This window comes from Chiloscyllium plagiosum, unplaced genomic scaffold, assembly GCF_037043375.1.
Source record: "Chiloscyllium plagiosum isolate Xiang-an unplaced genomic scaffold, Cpla_swu_hap1 HiC_scaffold_18, whole genome shotgun sequence".
Classification (NCBI taxonomy): Eukaryota; Metazoa; Chordata; class Chondrichthyes; order Orectolobiformes; family Hemiscylliidae; genus Chiloscyllium; species Chiloscyllium plagiosum.
This window is the reverse complement of record NW_028270156.1, coordinates 57,726,848-57,741,868: the sequence shown is the minus strand read 5'-3', so window position 1 is coordinate 57,741,868 and position 15,021 is coordinate 57,726,848. Positions and strand designations below refer to the sequence as shown.

The window sequence follows — 15,021 nt, the reverse complement described above, 5'->3', positions numbered from 1 at the left end:
TGTAGGAAGGAAGAATGCAAGGATTAAACTGTATCAATAGATCTCAAAATCAACAGTTGTGATATTGGTAAAGCAGCACCAAGGTGGGATGAGTGTGTGGACTTCAGGTCTAGGACATGAGGCATCCTTCTGCAATCATGAACCAGTGATTACACAATCCCACACATCTATCTTCCTATCACAGTTAAGCGGAAGATCAACGTGGCAATGTCCCTATCTCTGGCCCAGAAGATCTGGGTTCATGTCCCACCTGCACTGCAAGTTTGTGATAAGATGTCTGAACAGGTTACTATAATAATTTTCTCATTATCATCCACTGAAAGAGTCTTGTGGAATGATTATGTTTCTTTCCTGATACTATTCAAAATATAACTGAGCTACTAGATAAGATTTATGTCCACGTTAAGATATGATAACTGTGAAGGTGTGTCTAGAAATGTCCAAATAGGTTAATTTCTTTAAAAAATCTGTATTTGAGCGTCTTGTGGTGCAATGGTAGTTTTCCTACCTGAGGCAGCCACTTGATTCCAAGGTCAAATGGACAGTTTCTTGAACATCTTACATGAGATCAGGATACTAACATGTTTGGAAAGGTTATAATCAGGTTTGAATGAGACACTGCAGTAGTACCTGGCTCTGAACTCCTTCGAGGTTAGTGGATGAGAGAGGTGGAGGGGCCATTGAGTGTCCAGAGATGAACCTAAAGGGATGCTTGTCGATTGTCTCTCTTCCTGTAGCTACTCACTGGCACTACCAAACCCCAAACCCCATTTCTTATTGAGAAGATGGAGCACTTGGGGTGAGGCTAAGGCACTTGAGCTCTTGTCGGCTTGCCAGCAAAACTGAGCACTCACGGCTAAGTAATGGAATGCAAGTCTGAATGCACTTCTGGCAACCACAGAATGTTCTGATGGATCTGGGTTTTCAAGGCAGCTACTATGCATTGGCACTCACATCCAAACAGAGAGAGAATGCGGACAGACCCTTACATCTCTCACTCTAGGCTCCTGGTACCCCTGCCTGATGTCCCCCTGCCTCTGCTTACAGGCTCGGCATCTCAGTTATAGCATGTCTTCTACATGGAGCTCAGAATGAGCCTGATCTCAGAACGTGCAGTCTTCTGAATTTCACAATGGCTTGCCTTTTATTATCAGAATATGGTTCTATAATTGACAATCAGCGGAAACATGCTTTCTACATGAATTATGTTTGTCCCTTTGAGAATTTTATAAGTTTCTCCAAGATTGTTTCTCATTCTTCTAAAGTCCAGAGAATATAAGTCCAGTCTCCTCAATCTTTCCTCATAAGACAGTCCCGTTATCCCAGGAATCAGTCTGGTGAATCTCTGCTGCAATCCCTCTATAGCAGGAATATCGTTCCTTAGAAGAGTCATTCAGAAATGCATGCAATACTCCTGGAGTAATCCCACCAGTGTTCTACACAATTAAACTAAGACTTCTTTGCTCCTGTACTCAAATCTTCTTGTAATAAAGGCTAACATACTGTTTGTCTTTTGAATAGCTTGCTGCACCTGCATGCTAACTATCAGTAATTTATAAACAAGGGCTCCAAGGGTTCCTTTTGACATCAACACTTTCCAATCTCTCACTATTTAAGTATTACTGTGCACCTTCTTCCCTCCACCAAACCACAGCTCTCCACATTATATTCCATCTGTCATACTCTTGCCCACTCACTCAGCCTGCCAAAATCCCCTAGAACTCTCTTTGTATTTTCCTCACAGTTCACATTCCTTCCAAATTTAACATCGTCTTCAAACCTGACAATATTACAATCAGGCCTCACATTGAAATCATTGATAGAGATTGCGAACAGCAGAGGCTCAAATATTGTGCTACTCCACTGATCACAGCCTATCAACCTGAAAAGGACCCATTTATTCCTACTCAGTGTTTTCTGCCTGTCAAGTTATCCTTGACAGAATAAATCCTATGAGCTTTAATCTTCCTTCCTAACCTCCTGAGTGGGACTTCACCAAAAGCCTTCTGAAAACCCAAAAACATCACATCACTGGATTCCCCCTTTTCGATACTGCTAGTAACATCCTCAAAAATGTTTATTAGGTTTGTTAATTTGTACATGTTAAAATCACCTGAACAGACAATAAAACAAACAACTGGATAATGTCAGACAAAAGAAAAATACTGAAGAATATTAAGCTGGACACTAATTTGTTAGCCTTCTTTTTACCATTTAGATCCCCTACATAGGCAGATGGCAATCCAAAAGATACGATCAATAATGCATCACAACTTGAATAATGGCTTAAGTGACCACAAAATTATATCATCAAATTCATAAGCTTCTAAGTCAGAGGTGAGAGTGCTACCACTGAACTACACCATACTTCTAAATTCAATTCCATGGATAGATGCAAACGGTCATATAAAACAGAGAAGCAAGTTACAACATTATTTTAGAAGTTTTTTTTTAACATCACTACAGAGAAAACAAAAGAGCTTAAGTGTTACCAATCTTGCATGGCATAAAAAAGCACAACAGTATCATGGTTTTGTTTGCTTCTCACAATTTTTATCATCCTTCCTCCCCCTCTCTCTTTTCCATTTTTTTGGTCTGTTACTGATTGTATTAACTTTTGGTCTTATTCTATTATCTCCTTTGTTGTCTATTAAATATTATCTTGCAATCTATACTGTCCTCCATGTGGTACTGCTACATTTCACTCAACAGGAACAGATTCACAAACCACGTAAACTATGTGAGCAGCTTCTACCTGACTCAGCGGCTGTGAGTGAGCTCTCAGGTTCCAAGGAGGGGGCACTCAGAATCTTGCATCTCCGTACCAGACGATGTCTCCCTGCATTAGGCCAACCAGGGGCTGAGGTACGTGAGTCTGTAAGAAAAATAAAGAGTAGAATCTTGTTGCAGAAAATTGACACATGGGAATAATGTATACTTTATATTATCCATCAATACTATAAATTTATAAGGTAATCTAGTCCCCAAAAATTGACTTCCTGCTTACTTGGCAATATTTTGATGTGTGCAGTCGTTTGGGTTACAAACCAGACAGGCCAAGAAGTCCTGCATATTATCTTTGGCAACAGCTGTTAATTGAATTCAATCTAAGTGTCATAGACATGCTGCAGAAACATGTCAAAACTCTGTTCCATTTACCTTGTCAAAGGTACATGTGAAGATAACTAGTGATGAAAGCTTAGATTCAGCTATAGGAACATCCCACAGCTCCACCATTGCCTCAGCTGAGTGGCTCAAGGAAACTTGCTACGCAGTTTCGAAACACAACAGAGACACCAACAAATACTACACCACACCAAATGAGTCAGTGCCTTCAAGAGAATAGGGATATGAGGAGAAATTCTGTGAAGGAGAGGGCCAAATGCAATAGCAGCTGAAACTCAATGCAGGGATTACAAGGCATGATCAAACCATGCCTGTTGCTTCCAATACAGGTGGTCAATTGCACAAATGTTGCCATTTGGGATAATTGCTGCTTGTAGCCAATGCTCAACACATTGAGCGCTGTATGTCTCAACAGGAATACAGATTTGAGCAAGGCTAGAACCACTTAAAAGTAACCTGCACTTCTTCAATATCAACTTGGATCTCCTAAAGGTTATGATAAATAATGGCTGGAATTGTTTATGGAAAATAATCTGAGCAGGAAGAGAAAGGAATTATAGCATGACAGAGACATACTCCAAGATTCTCTGATGTTGCACTCGATGCCTTGGAGGAGCACATAAAGGGGAAAATTGAAGTGACCTATCCTTAAGAATCTAGGAGGTCTTTCAGCAAACTTTACAAAAAGCAATAAGAACTGATTGCCATGCAATCAACACTAGGACACAAGCAAAACGACCAGGATGACGTGCAACAAATAGTTCAGTGATCTCACACGAGTGTTTAAGATCAATGTTCCATTAACTGCCTCTTGCCTCAAATACTGCTGAATATGCAACCCTGTCTGGTTATAAATAACTGGAAGCTGTAGGAGCTAATCTACAGGCACAGTTGCTTTTCTTGCCCCCACAAGCAGTAGGGACTGTCACTACCAATGGATTGGTCTGTTCAACAAAATTGAAACATCCAAAAATTCCAGTATTCCCCCAGCGCTCTTCTCACAGCCCTTATCCTCATTTTTTTTTTCTGATTTACTACATGAAAGCATGCATCACCTGAGTTCCCTCACTTCCCCTGACACCAAGCCTATTGTTGTACATTTCCTCTTTCAAGTATCCAATGACTTTAGCTTGGCCAGGCAATGGTGCTTGATTAATAATACAATGATGAGGGACAGACACCAGCACTTGCTTCTACATTTACCTGCCAGCTTAAGTAATGACACTTTCTGTACTTTAATGGATAGCTCAGGGGTGGGTATACAAGTGGTAAGACACTCAAATGAACAAAGGACAAGCGTAGCTCAGGGGCCATCTTGCTGGAGTTCTGCTGCAGACAGATCAGATGAATACTTTGATAAAATGGACTACTGAAGGAGGCTGATGGACATGCATACTGAAATTCTTGAGAGAGTTACAGCTTGCCAAAAAGCCTGTATGTAACATCAAGAGGTATGGAGGAGACTGATGTTGAAACTTTATTGCTGGAACAGCACAGCAGGTCAGGCAGCATCCAGGGAACAGGAGATTCGACGTTTCGGGCACAGGCCCTTCTTCAGGAATGAGCAGAGAGTGTTCAGCAGGAGAAGATAAAAGGTAGGGAGGAGGGACTTGGAGGAGGGGCGTTGGAAATGTGATAGGTGGAAAGAGGTCAAGGTGAGGGTGATAGGTCGGAGTAGGATGGAGGCGGAGAGGTCAAGAAGAAGATTGCAGGTCAGGAAGGCGGTGCCGGGCTGGAGGGATTCGGCTGAGACAAGGTGGGGGGAGGGGGGATGAAGAAACTGGTGAAGTCCAAGTTCATCCCCTGTGGTTGGAAAGTTCCCAGTCGGAAGATAAGACGCTCCTCCTCCTCCGACCGTCGCGTTGTTGTGGTTTGGCGGTGGATGAGTCCAATGACCTGCATATCCTCGGTGGAGTGGGAGGGGAAGTTGAAATGCTGTGCTACAGGGTGGTTGGGTTGGTTCGTCCGGGTGGCCCAGAGGTGCTCTCTGAATCGCTCCGCAAGTAGGCGGCCTGTCTCCCCAATATAGAGGAGGCCACACCGGCTGCAGCGGATGCAGTAGATGATGTGGGTGGAGGTGCAGGTGAATCTGTGGCGGATATGGAAGTTTCCTTTGGGGCCTTGGAGAGAAGTGAGGGGGGAGGTGTGGGCGCAAGTGTTGCACCTCCTGCGGTTGCAAGGGAAGGTGCCGGGAGTGGAGGTTGGGTCGGTGGGGGGTGTGGATCTGACAAGGGAGTCGCGGAGGGAGTGGTCTCTACGGAAAGCTGATAGGGGAGGGGAGGGAAATATATCCTTGGTGCTGGGGTCTGTTTGGAGGTGGCGGAAGTGACGGCGGATGATGCGCTGTACATGGAGATTGGTGGGGTGGTAGGTGAGGACCAGTGGGGTTCTGTCCTGGTGGCGGTTGGAGGGGCGGGGCTCAAGGGCGGAGGAACGGGAAGTGGAGGAGATGCGGTGGAGGGCACCGTCGACCACGTCGGGGGGGAAATTGCGGTCCTTGAAGAAGGAGGCCATCTGTGTTGTACGTATTTTGAACTGATACCAACTTGGCACAGAGCTTTGAGCAAAACCTGGTACTCATACATGCAAGTTGAAACCTACTCATTTCGCACATTAATCAGCTCAAGCATGCTGCAGCCTCTAATGGTTATTCAATAAGGTGTCAGACTATTGCTAAATAGGGAATTGGAAGTGCATTTATTGTATTGCAGTTGAATGAGGCTGTCACAGACAGCTCAACCAAAAGATGATTGTTTTGAGTGCCTCCTCCTTCTCCTGTTTCATTACTTGCTGGCATATCACCCTGTTACAATGTCATGATAGCAAGATAGTGTGGCATACAGCAAACCACCATAAATCATGCCATGTGTGATGCAAAAATATTTCTGCACGGGTACTATAGAGAAGTCCAGGCCTTAATGTTCTATGTGCTATCAAATTTTTTATGGCAGCATTGCTTTTATTACATATGTGCTGCATATTGCGTACTGCTGTCATAAAAATGTCATCAAAGGAGACCCCAGTCTCCCAGTTACCCACAGAATTGTAGCACTGTGAGCGCTGCCTGGGTAAGGGACCTGATCCACATGATATTACTGAGTGCGGTTACAATCCAGTAAGCACTGGGAGTGGAATCTCAGTTGCAGTATATCTCAGAGTTGATATATGGTATCTGCAAAGCAAGGTGAGTATTAAAGTGACCTATCCCCAGGATGCTACATGAGGTCAACCTCCTCTGGAATATCAGAGACGACCATATTTAAGTTTTCAGAGCAGGGTCCTGGAATCTAAGGGCCTAGAAATTATACATGCACTGGGTGAGCAGAGATTGCAGAGTTTATTTGTCTTCAACTGACAGCCATCGGAAATAGATTTCATTCAGGAACCTAATGGAGTGCCTGAAAATATGCAATCTTCTTACTCCACCAAACAGTGTGTCAATGTACTAAACTCCTTCTCTGGGATACCCATTCAGTGTCTTGAGCTAGTTAAAAAAGCAAAAGTTGTATGTTCTGTCACAGTTCTCACCCAAAAGCACTCACCCAGGAGTTTCAGTTGTTCACTATTTACAATCATCAAAGTCAGAGAAGCTCCTCCCATTTCCAAAGCTGTCATCAGCGATCCAATGTATGCCCTTTCAATAATGACCTCTTTATGCTCTGAAAAGGATGCGCAGAAAATACAATTATCATTATTATCACAGAAATGCTTAGCTTTTTTTCAATGTGTACAATATTTAAAGAAATCAAATCATTAAACAGCTTCAAGTTCATACTTGAATTTCTGGCATATTTTGAAAACAGGAAATATTAAACTTACACTCACATCCATTAAAAAAGGAGATAGTACAGGTGAAATTTGAATGAGGAGCAGGGAATTTATCTTCATGAGCCCAGTATTTGTATCAATGCAGACTGAAATTTTCCTACTTTCACTCCATGGGTCAAGATACCATTACAGGATAGACCACTAACATTTAACTTGTGCACCTTGATTTGAATCTGGCACAAGGAGAGCAAACTGCACAGAAAAAAGGAAATCAGACTGTCATGTAGAAAGAATACAAGACAAAACAAAAGGTGAGTGAACCACAAACATTACAGACCAAATGTGCGCAAAGCATCTTTGAGAAGGTATGAGTGGAAGTGACAACACACGAGTGAGAGTAAGTGAGAACACAGAAGCAAAGGAATTCACAATAAGGAGTGTGATAGTTGTGTGAAAATGCGAATGCCTGAAAGGCAGAATGAGACAGACAGAGGGACAGAGAAAGAGGAAGTTCACATGAGACTTAGCCTTCTATACCTTGACTTTTGGTTATCATAGCCAGTTATCTTTCTTTGGGCTGTCAGACCTCCCAAGCTCAACAATACTCTATCCTATTTAAGTCATATCTAAATGGAGCCTCGAACCCTTAAATGACCACAATATTTGCAGGTTAGGTCATTTGTTACAGTACTGTTTAGGAAGTGATGTCCTGTTGCCTAATTTGTAATTTGAGATATCTCATTATACGGCTGACAACCATAAAAATCATGGTAGGAGAAAAAAAGGTCTGAATTTTACTAACTTAGATGAAGAAATTTAGAATTTCAATTGCAGCATAACTACTGTGCCTTCTTTTTCTCAATTGTCATTTAGATATGACCCTGAGGAACTGGGATAGATTTTTGTTCCCACTGGTAGACTTGTTGGGACAAAGGGCCTGTTTCCACACTGTAGGGATTCTAATTCTAATTCTAAAATACGAAAATAAAACTAGCAATTCAACTGTATAGTGCATTTTATGTTGTCTTCTCTGAATAAAAGTAGAAAATAAAAGTGCAAAACAAAAATGCCAGTTTACTGCTTAATTCCAGTTCTGGTTATCTCTAATGTAGGAACTGCACAACATCAGCTTGCAGACTCGGTTGTTGATGTGCCACAACATGTTTGGACAAAAAACTCATTGATGATGAGCTCCAAAATGATACAAGATCAAGGGTGGGTATTCTAAAGCATATTCTCTAATCAATTAGAACATGGTTTATTTGCCATTGTCCCATATTGCTTAATGCCCTGTTCTATCAGAAATCAATCACAGTTCTTTAAATTTTCAATGTTGCATTATTCACAGACTTTTAGGAGAAAGGTCCAGATTTTCACTACCTTTTGAAATGAAATAATGCTTATCCCTAAATGGCCAAGGTCTAATTTTAAGAATTTGCCTGTTGTTCTGAACTCCTCCACCAGGAACAGGTTTTTCTGTAGTACCCTCAAATCCTTTCATCCTTGATTAGTTCACAACTGCATTTTATAAATTCAATGTAATAATAATAATGATTGTAGGGCCCTCCTGAGGTGCAGTGGTAGTGTCCCTGCCCCTGGACTAGTCCTGGGTTCAAGTCGCACCTATTCCAGAGATATGTAATAATATCTCTGAACAGGTTGATAAGAAAATTAGGTTAACTTTTTAAAAATTAAAATTGTTACAAAAAAATGAAGATTTCCCATTTTATTTAATCCTTTGAAAACTCTTTGAAGATCATTATTATTCCGGTAATCCACTTTGTACCTGTTTCAAGGTCAAGATGCTGCTGAAACCCTCAAGTTGGTCATATTACTTTTAGATCATTTCAATCCATTTTTGGTCAGTCTCCCAATTTATGCCTGCGTCCTAATTTATGACAGTTCCCCTTCAGTCATCATCCATGTGCTTGCTTATATCAGTTTCCAGTTTTGCAAAGATTTGATTTTAAAATTCTCACCTTCATTCTCATCCCATGTAATTTCCTCAAGCCCTACAGCTATCCAAGAAGTCTGTGTTCCTCAAATTCTAGCCTTTTGAGTATACTTAATTTTAATAACTCAGTCACTAACCGCTTTACCTTCACAGCCTTAAGTTCTGAAATTTCTTCCCTAAACCTCTTTGTCTCTTTTTATATTATTTATTTTTTACAATGCTCTTTAAAATATATCTCTTCAATTAAGGTTGCCCTGTCTCCCCTAATATTTATTTTAATTTCCTTGGTCTTGTGGGATCGTGTTCAAATAACAACCAGAATCAGTGAGTAGTGAAAATAGTCTCTCTTATTCAGTAGCACAGCACAAGTTTGAGGCGGCAATAGAATCCCAAAATATTGTTCTTAGAAGAGCACCTTTATACACATTTCTTACATATATTAAAATCCCATTACTATAGTGTTACATTGTTTTGTCTATAGTATACAAAAGTTTGAAGGGCTTCTTGTCCTGGAAGACTGGAGATGGGTTAAAACATGTGCTAAGTGCTGGCTGCTACTTCTGACGGGATTAAGAGTGTCTGGTCTGCTTGGTCTGCTTGCATAAATAAGAGGTGTTACACCGGCATCTCCAAATTAAGAGGTGTTAGTCCTTTTGTCTTTTAAATTAGTAAATGTTAGTAAAAATACTAGGCCTATATGCTGTAAATAAGTTAGAAATTTTAGCTGTATTTAATAAAAGAATAAAAGATATTAAACTGATTACCACACTGGGCTGTGAGATTTGTTTATTATTTGCCTGTGTGAGTATCATTCATTCATGCAATTTCATGGAAACTCTGCTTTGTCAGTTAGCTTCTTAAAGGGATAATGACCCAGTTAAAAGATATTTAACAGGTACATACTAATTGGGAAAAGTGTTTAGTGTTTTGGTCAGGTCCAGGATATGGTTGGTAAGGGCTGATTAATATTATAATGTTTCCTAGAGACATGATGGGGGTGGTATTGTTTACGATACTGGCAGCTATTCAGAGGAAGCTAGGCCTAAACACTGCTGATAGCAAAGGCTGATAAAGTGTGAAAATGCAGCAATGGGCCTTACCCTGTCACAGTCGGCGCTGCAAGACGTGTCAGAGTGTGGACATGGATGCCATTATTATGCGTGGGGCACCTCCCACCATGTACATGGCAGGTATTCATGTGACTCAGCCAACATTGTCTATCTCATATCCTGCAAGCAAGGACACCCTGAGGAATGGTACATTGGAGATATGCGAGAAGAGGCTATGACAACGGATGAATGGGATGAATAATCAACAGACAGGAGTGTTCCCTCTTAGTTGGAGAACACTTCAGCGGTCCAGGACATTCAACCTCAAACCTTCAGGTGACCATCCTCCAAGGTGGACTTCAGGACAGGCAGCTGCGAAAAGTGGTCGAGCAGAGGCTGATAGCTAAGTTTGGTACCCATAGGGAGGGCGTCAACCAGGACCTTGGGTTCATGTCACACTACAGGTGACCACCATTGCACTATACACTCACACACACAGACACATCTATACACAGACACGTACACAGACACACCTATACACTGACACGTACACACACACACACACTCACATATGCACCTTCTCACAGACTTAGACCCCTTTACACTCACACACACATATACAGTCTCTCACAGACACTCACAATCCCCTACCCCAGATATACACACACTCCTACAGACACACACACTCCCACACTCACATATGCACCCTCTCAAAGACTCAGATCCCTTTACAATCACACACATATATACACTCTCTCTCACACTCACAACCCCTCAACCCAGACACAGACAGACAGACACACAGACAGACACACACACAGACACACACACACACACGTTTGTGGGATGAATTGTACTTTCTGAGTTACATTATACTTTGCTCAAAAACTGCAGGAATCTATGTAAGACTCTGTTAACTCATTTTTTAGATTAGAATTAGTCGAAACATTATGGCACAGACAACACCGCACAGGGGCTAACACCTTCAACATATTATCTGGGTTGACACCAATTGTTAAAGTTAACCTGAGAATGTAACTTTTAAAAACAGTTTTGTGATTTACATATGAAAGAAGCGAAACCAACATGGTCATTCTAACAGATGAGACTTAACAAACAATCAAGGTATTTTCAATGTATAATTTCAGTTACATCACACTGTAAACTTTTGCTATAAATTCTGTGTCTTACAATTGTGTACTCCACAACCACCTGATGAAGGAGCAGCGCTCCGAAAGCAAGTGCTTCCAATTGAACCTGTTGGAGTATAACCTAGTGTTGTGTCATTTTTAATGTTGGGTTTTAAAGGGTTGTTTTAAAACACTACAAAACCAGTTTTATGAAAACCAGCGTTATAGTAAATAGCAGGTTAGTAAACGTTTCTAAATGAATGAACAGGAACCCGGTATTAATAAATATAGCAAGCTGGTGAGTGAGCTTGTAAAGGTAGCCTAAAACACAATATCTCACAGTCTGAAATTTTGTTTCAGATTGTTCTCTGGAGAGCCTTAAGATATTTAATTATCTATAAATACAAATTATTATTGCATATTTCTGAAGATATGGCTCCTAAAACTGAACACAGTACTCCAGCTGGGATGTGAAAAGGGTTCTGCACAAATGAAGAACTGCTTCCTTACTTCTAAATGCCAACCCTCAAGATAAAGACCATAAGTCTATTAGTTTTTTGACTATGTTTGTCATTAACTTTGAGTGAATTATGAAGACTGCCACCATTGGTCCTTCTCAGCTCCTTGTTCTTACCGTATGGAAAATATTCTATTTGATCTTTCTTCCAACCAAACCGAATGACTTCAAAGCTGATATCAAGCTCCAATCATACAACTGCCCACTCACCAATGCTATTTATGTCACTGTGCAACCTCTTTCTTCAAATTACTTAATTTATTCTGCCCTAAATTAGTGTTATCTGAAAACTTCTCTCTCACACACACAATACCTTGGCATATTTTACAACATTAATAGTAATTTGTAAAAGCAAGTTGTAGTCATATATAATGAAACTTCAGTTTTGACATCCTCTGAAAAGGATCTTAGGCAAAGCTGTCAAATCCAATTAATGCTTCAAGCTGGTGATGCACTTTAACCTATGGAGATTCAGGACACAATAACTCAGATACAATTTATAGCCCTCCAGCGAAACAGCAACAATATAAGCTTCTTTATGGAAGTTCAGTTATTTACCTACAAAGTAGTAAGTGCCAGGATTGCATCTGTTTCAACAGTACTAAACAGAGGCTTCTAATGACAGTGACTGCAAACAAAACATAGCATTATCAAACCGGATGCATCATCAGTGAATCTTTGATTAAAACTTTCCGAAGTGGTGTTGACATAACATTACAAAAGTCCAAATTGTTTATATAAATAATTGAGCGTCAATGATATCCACACTGATCTCAGTAATGGAATACCACTTTTCAATCTTCCATAATTAACTATCTTTAACCCTACATGTTTATTTCCCTTTTTGTAGCTAGTTTGTTAACTGTAGTGTTACATGTCACCCAACTCCACATGCTCTCATCTTAATCATGAGTCTAGGACAAAAATATTCAAACTTACCCAGATATTTGACTGCAGATTTGGCCACAATACTCAGTTCCAGGCAGGACAGCCCTCCAAGGTTGTTCACAATCAACACAATATGATCGCCTAGAGGCACAGTAAAATCAAACACAGTAAACAAAATTAGTAACTAACTTCTCCAGCTGAAATATGAGGTAAGGAAACACAATAAGAATCTTCTACAATGATCCAATCAGTGAAACCAAAGAATTTACTGTATACCCCACTAAATGACTGAGACTGCAACTTCATGCTTCAGAACTGAGATATTAACCGTGTTGTTTCCAACTTCATATTCAATCATTAAATACTAACTCTATTTACAGTCTCTACATCCCAATATACTCTGAAAGTTCAGCTTGAGTGCAACTTAATTGCTTCAGAAGAGATGTATGTCCTGAACAACTAGAAAACTTACGTCTCTCGCATTCAACAATGAATCTCTCGCATTCAACAAGGTATGCTATTTAGAAAAAAACGCTACAAAACATAATCACAGTTGCAAGTAAATCAGTAAAACAATTATAATTATCTTCAATTGTCAGATGGAAATTTGGCCTTCAAGTATTCAACGTCACAAGAATGGGAAGAATATTTAAATTGAAAGGATTCTAGCCTACCTCAGTTCTTCCAAGAAAATACTTGTGCACTGAATGGTATATTTCAGTACCTTCCTCATGAAGAGATCTATATATTTCACAACCCATCCCTCAAAGTGGCACATGTAATGAGCTTATATACTTCATCTTTTCCTTTCTTGCTAGATTTAATATTTTAAGATAACTAGCTTATGAGTCCCTGGAAATAATGTCATACATAAGAACCTTTAGTACTGTTGTACAATGATAACAGACACAATGCTCAGCCATTTTAAATGACAAGGAGGCTGACAGGACAGCTGAGACATAGGTCAGTGCTCTTCAGAATCTTACTTATCAGAGTTAGTATTTTCTTTCAGATGCACATAAAACTCTTTGGTTGATTCCACACATGAGCACGAGTGGTATGAGCAATATTAGAGAGATCATTGTTAGTTTAATGCAGAATAGTTTCTGGGCGTACTATACAGATACTCCTCCAGTACATGAGACTAATGGAGGAGAAGAAGCCACCTACACCCAATTTTGTACTCACCAGCTTCTAGATTCAAATGAGACTCATTAGAGGGATCTGTCATGTGATCAATCATTTTTTGTACTACTTCATTAGCTGACATCATCTGGGGGAAGAAAGCACAATGCAAAAGATGGTGAACCAACAGCTAGCTGCAGAGTTAAAGGATTTGAATGAGATATCATCAACTATCATCACAGTGACAAAGTACCATTCCAGGAATGGCTTAATATAGGTGCAGTATTCCTTACTTCAATCTGACTGCCATTTTGATGAGGCCACATTAGTAACGCAGAATTCCTCGTCCCAGAACAAATGCCAACAATAAATAATATTTATATAATTCCATCCTACATCTGAAGTGAGAAATCACAGGAGACAAGCACTAATCTATGGAGGAAGGGTGGCATGATAAATTCTGGGATAATTAAAGAGAAGTGGAGAGATGCAATAGGATTAAGACAGCTGAAGGTCTACCCATCAATGATGGGGTATTAAAAAAATCGGTGCGCTAAGATCAGATTCAGAGGATCAAAGGGTATAGTTAGAAATATAAAGCTGAAGCAAGTTGCCCATATAAAATTGGCTAATAACACAGAAAAAAAATGGTGAGAACATAGATTTTCAATTTAGATCAGTAAGAAAGGATTTGGTAAGTAGGATTTAGTGCAGGATAAGATATGCACAGGGAGCTAATTTTGACAATTGCTGCAATTTGTGGAGTGTGCAAGCGTTGAGAACAGCATTGAATTTCTCAAATGCACAACTGACAAAGGCATATGTACAGAAAACAGCTGTATAATTAAAGGATTTGAATGAGATATCATCAGCTGTCATTACAGTGACAAAGTACCAAACCGCAGGATAGGTGAGACCATACGACCATAAGGAATAGAAGCAGATATTAGGCCATTCAGCCCATTGAGTCTGCTCCACTATTCAGTCATGGCTGATATGTTTCTCAAGCTCACTCTCCTGCTTTCTTCCCGTAAACTGTACAGGAAGAATGTGGAAGCATTGGAAAAGGTACAGTGGATATTTACCAGGATGTTGTCTGGTCTGGAGGGAAGATCTTGTGAGGGAAGGCTGACAAACTTGGGTCTGTTCTCTTTGAAAAGAAGAAAGCTAAGAGGGGATTTGATAGAGACATACAAGGTGATCAGAGGACTAGATAGGGAAAACAGTGAAAGTCTTTCCCCTAGGATGATGACATCAGCTCATACGAGGGGGCATAGCTACAAATTGACAGATGTCAGAGGCAGGTTCTTTACTCAGAGAGTAGTAAGGGTGTGGAATGCCCTGCCTGCCAATGTAGTTAACTCAGCCACATGAGGGAGATTTAAACAATCCTTGGATAAACACATGGATGATGCTGGGATAGGTTAGGAGGATGGGCTTAGATTAGTTCACAGGTCAGCGCAA

At 40.4% G+C, this 15,021-nt stretch overlaps 1 protein-coding gene across 1 annotated transcript in view; it reads right to left on the bottom strand.

The window, feature by feature from the left end:
• Positions 1–15,021, bottom strand: part of tkfc (triokinase/FMN cyclase) — a 78,081-nt gene that overhangs the window by 18,482 nt on the left and 44,578 nt on the right. Inside the window, exons 8-11 of the mRNA XM_043706132.2 lie at positions 13,621–13,705; positions 12,484–12,573; positions 6,669–6,785; positions 2,756–2,875 (exon numbers count right to left, since the gene is read on the bottom strand). Of these exons, the coding sequence (XP_043562067.2) occupies positions 2,756–2,875; positions 6,669–6,785; positions 12,484–12,573; positions 13,621–13,705 (412 nt within the window). The remainder of the gene's footprint in view (positions 1–2,755; positions 2,876–6,668; positions 6,786–12,483; positions 12,574–13,620; positions 13,706–15,021) is intronic.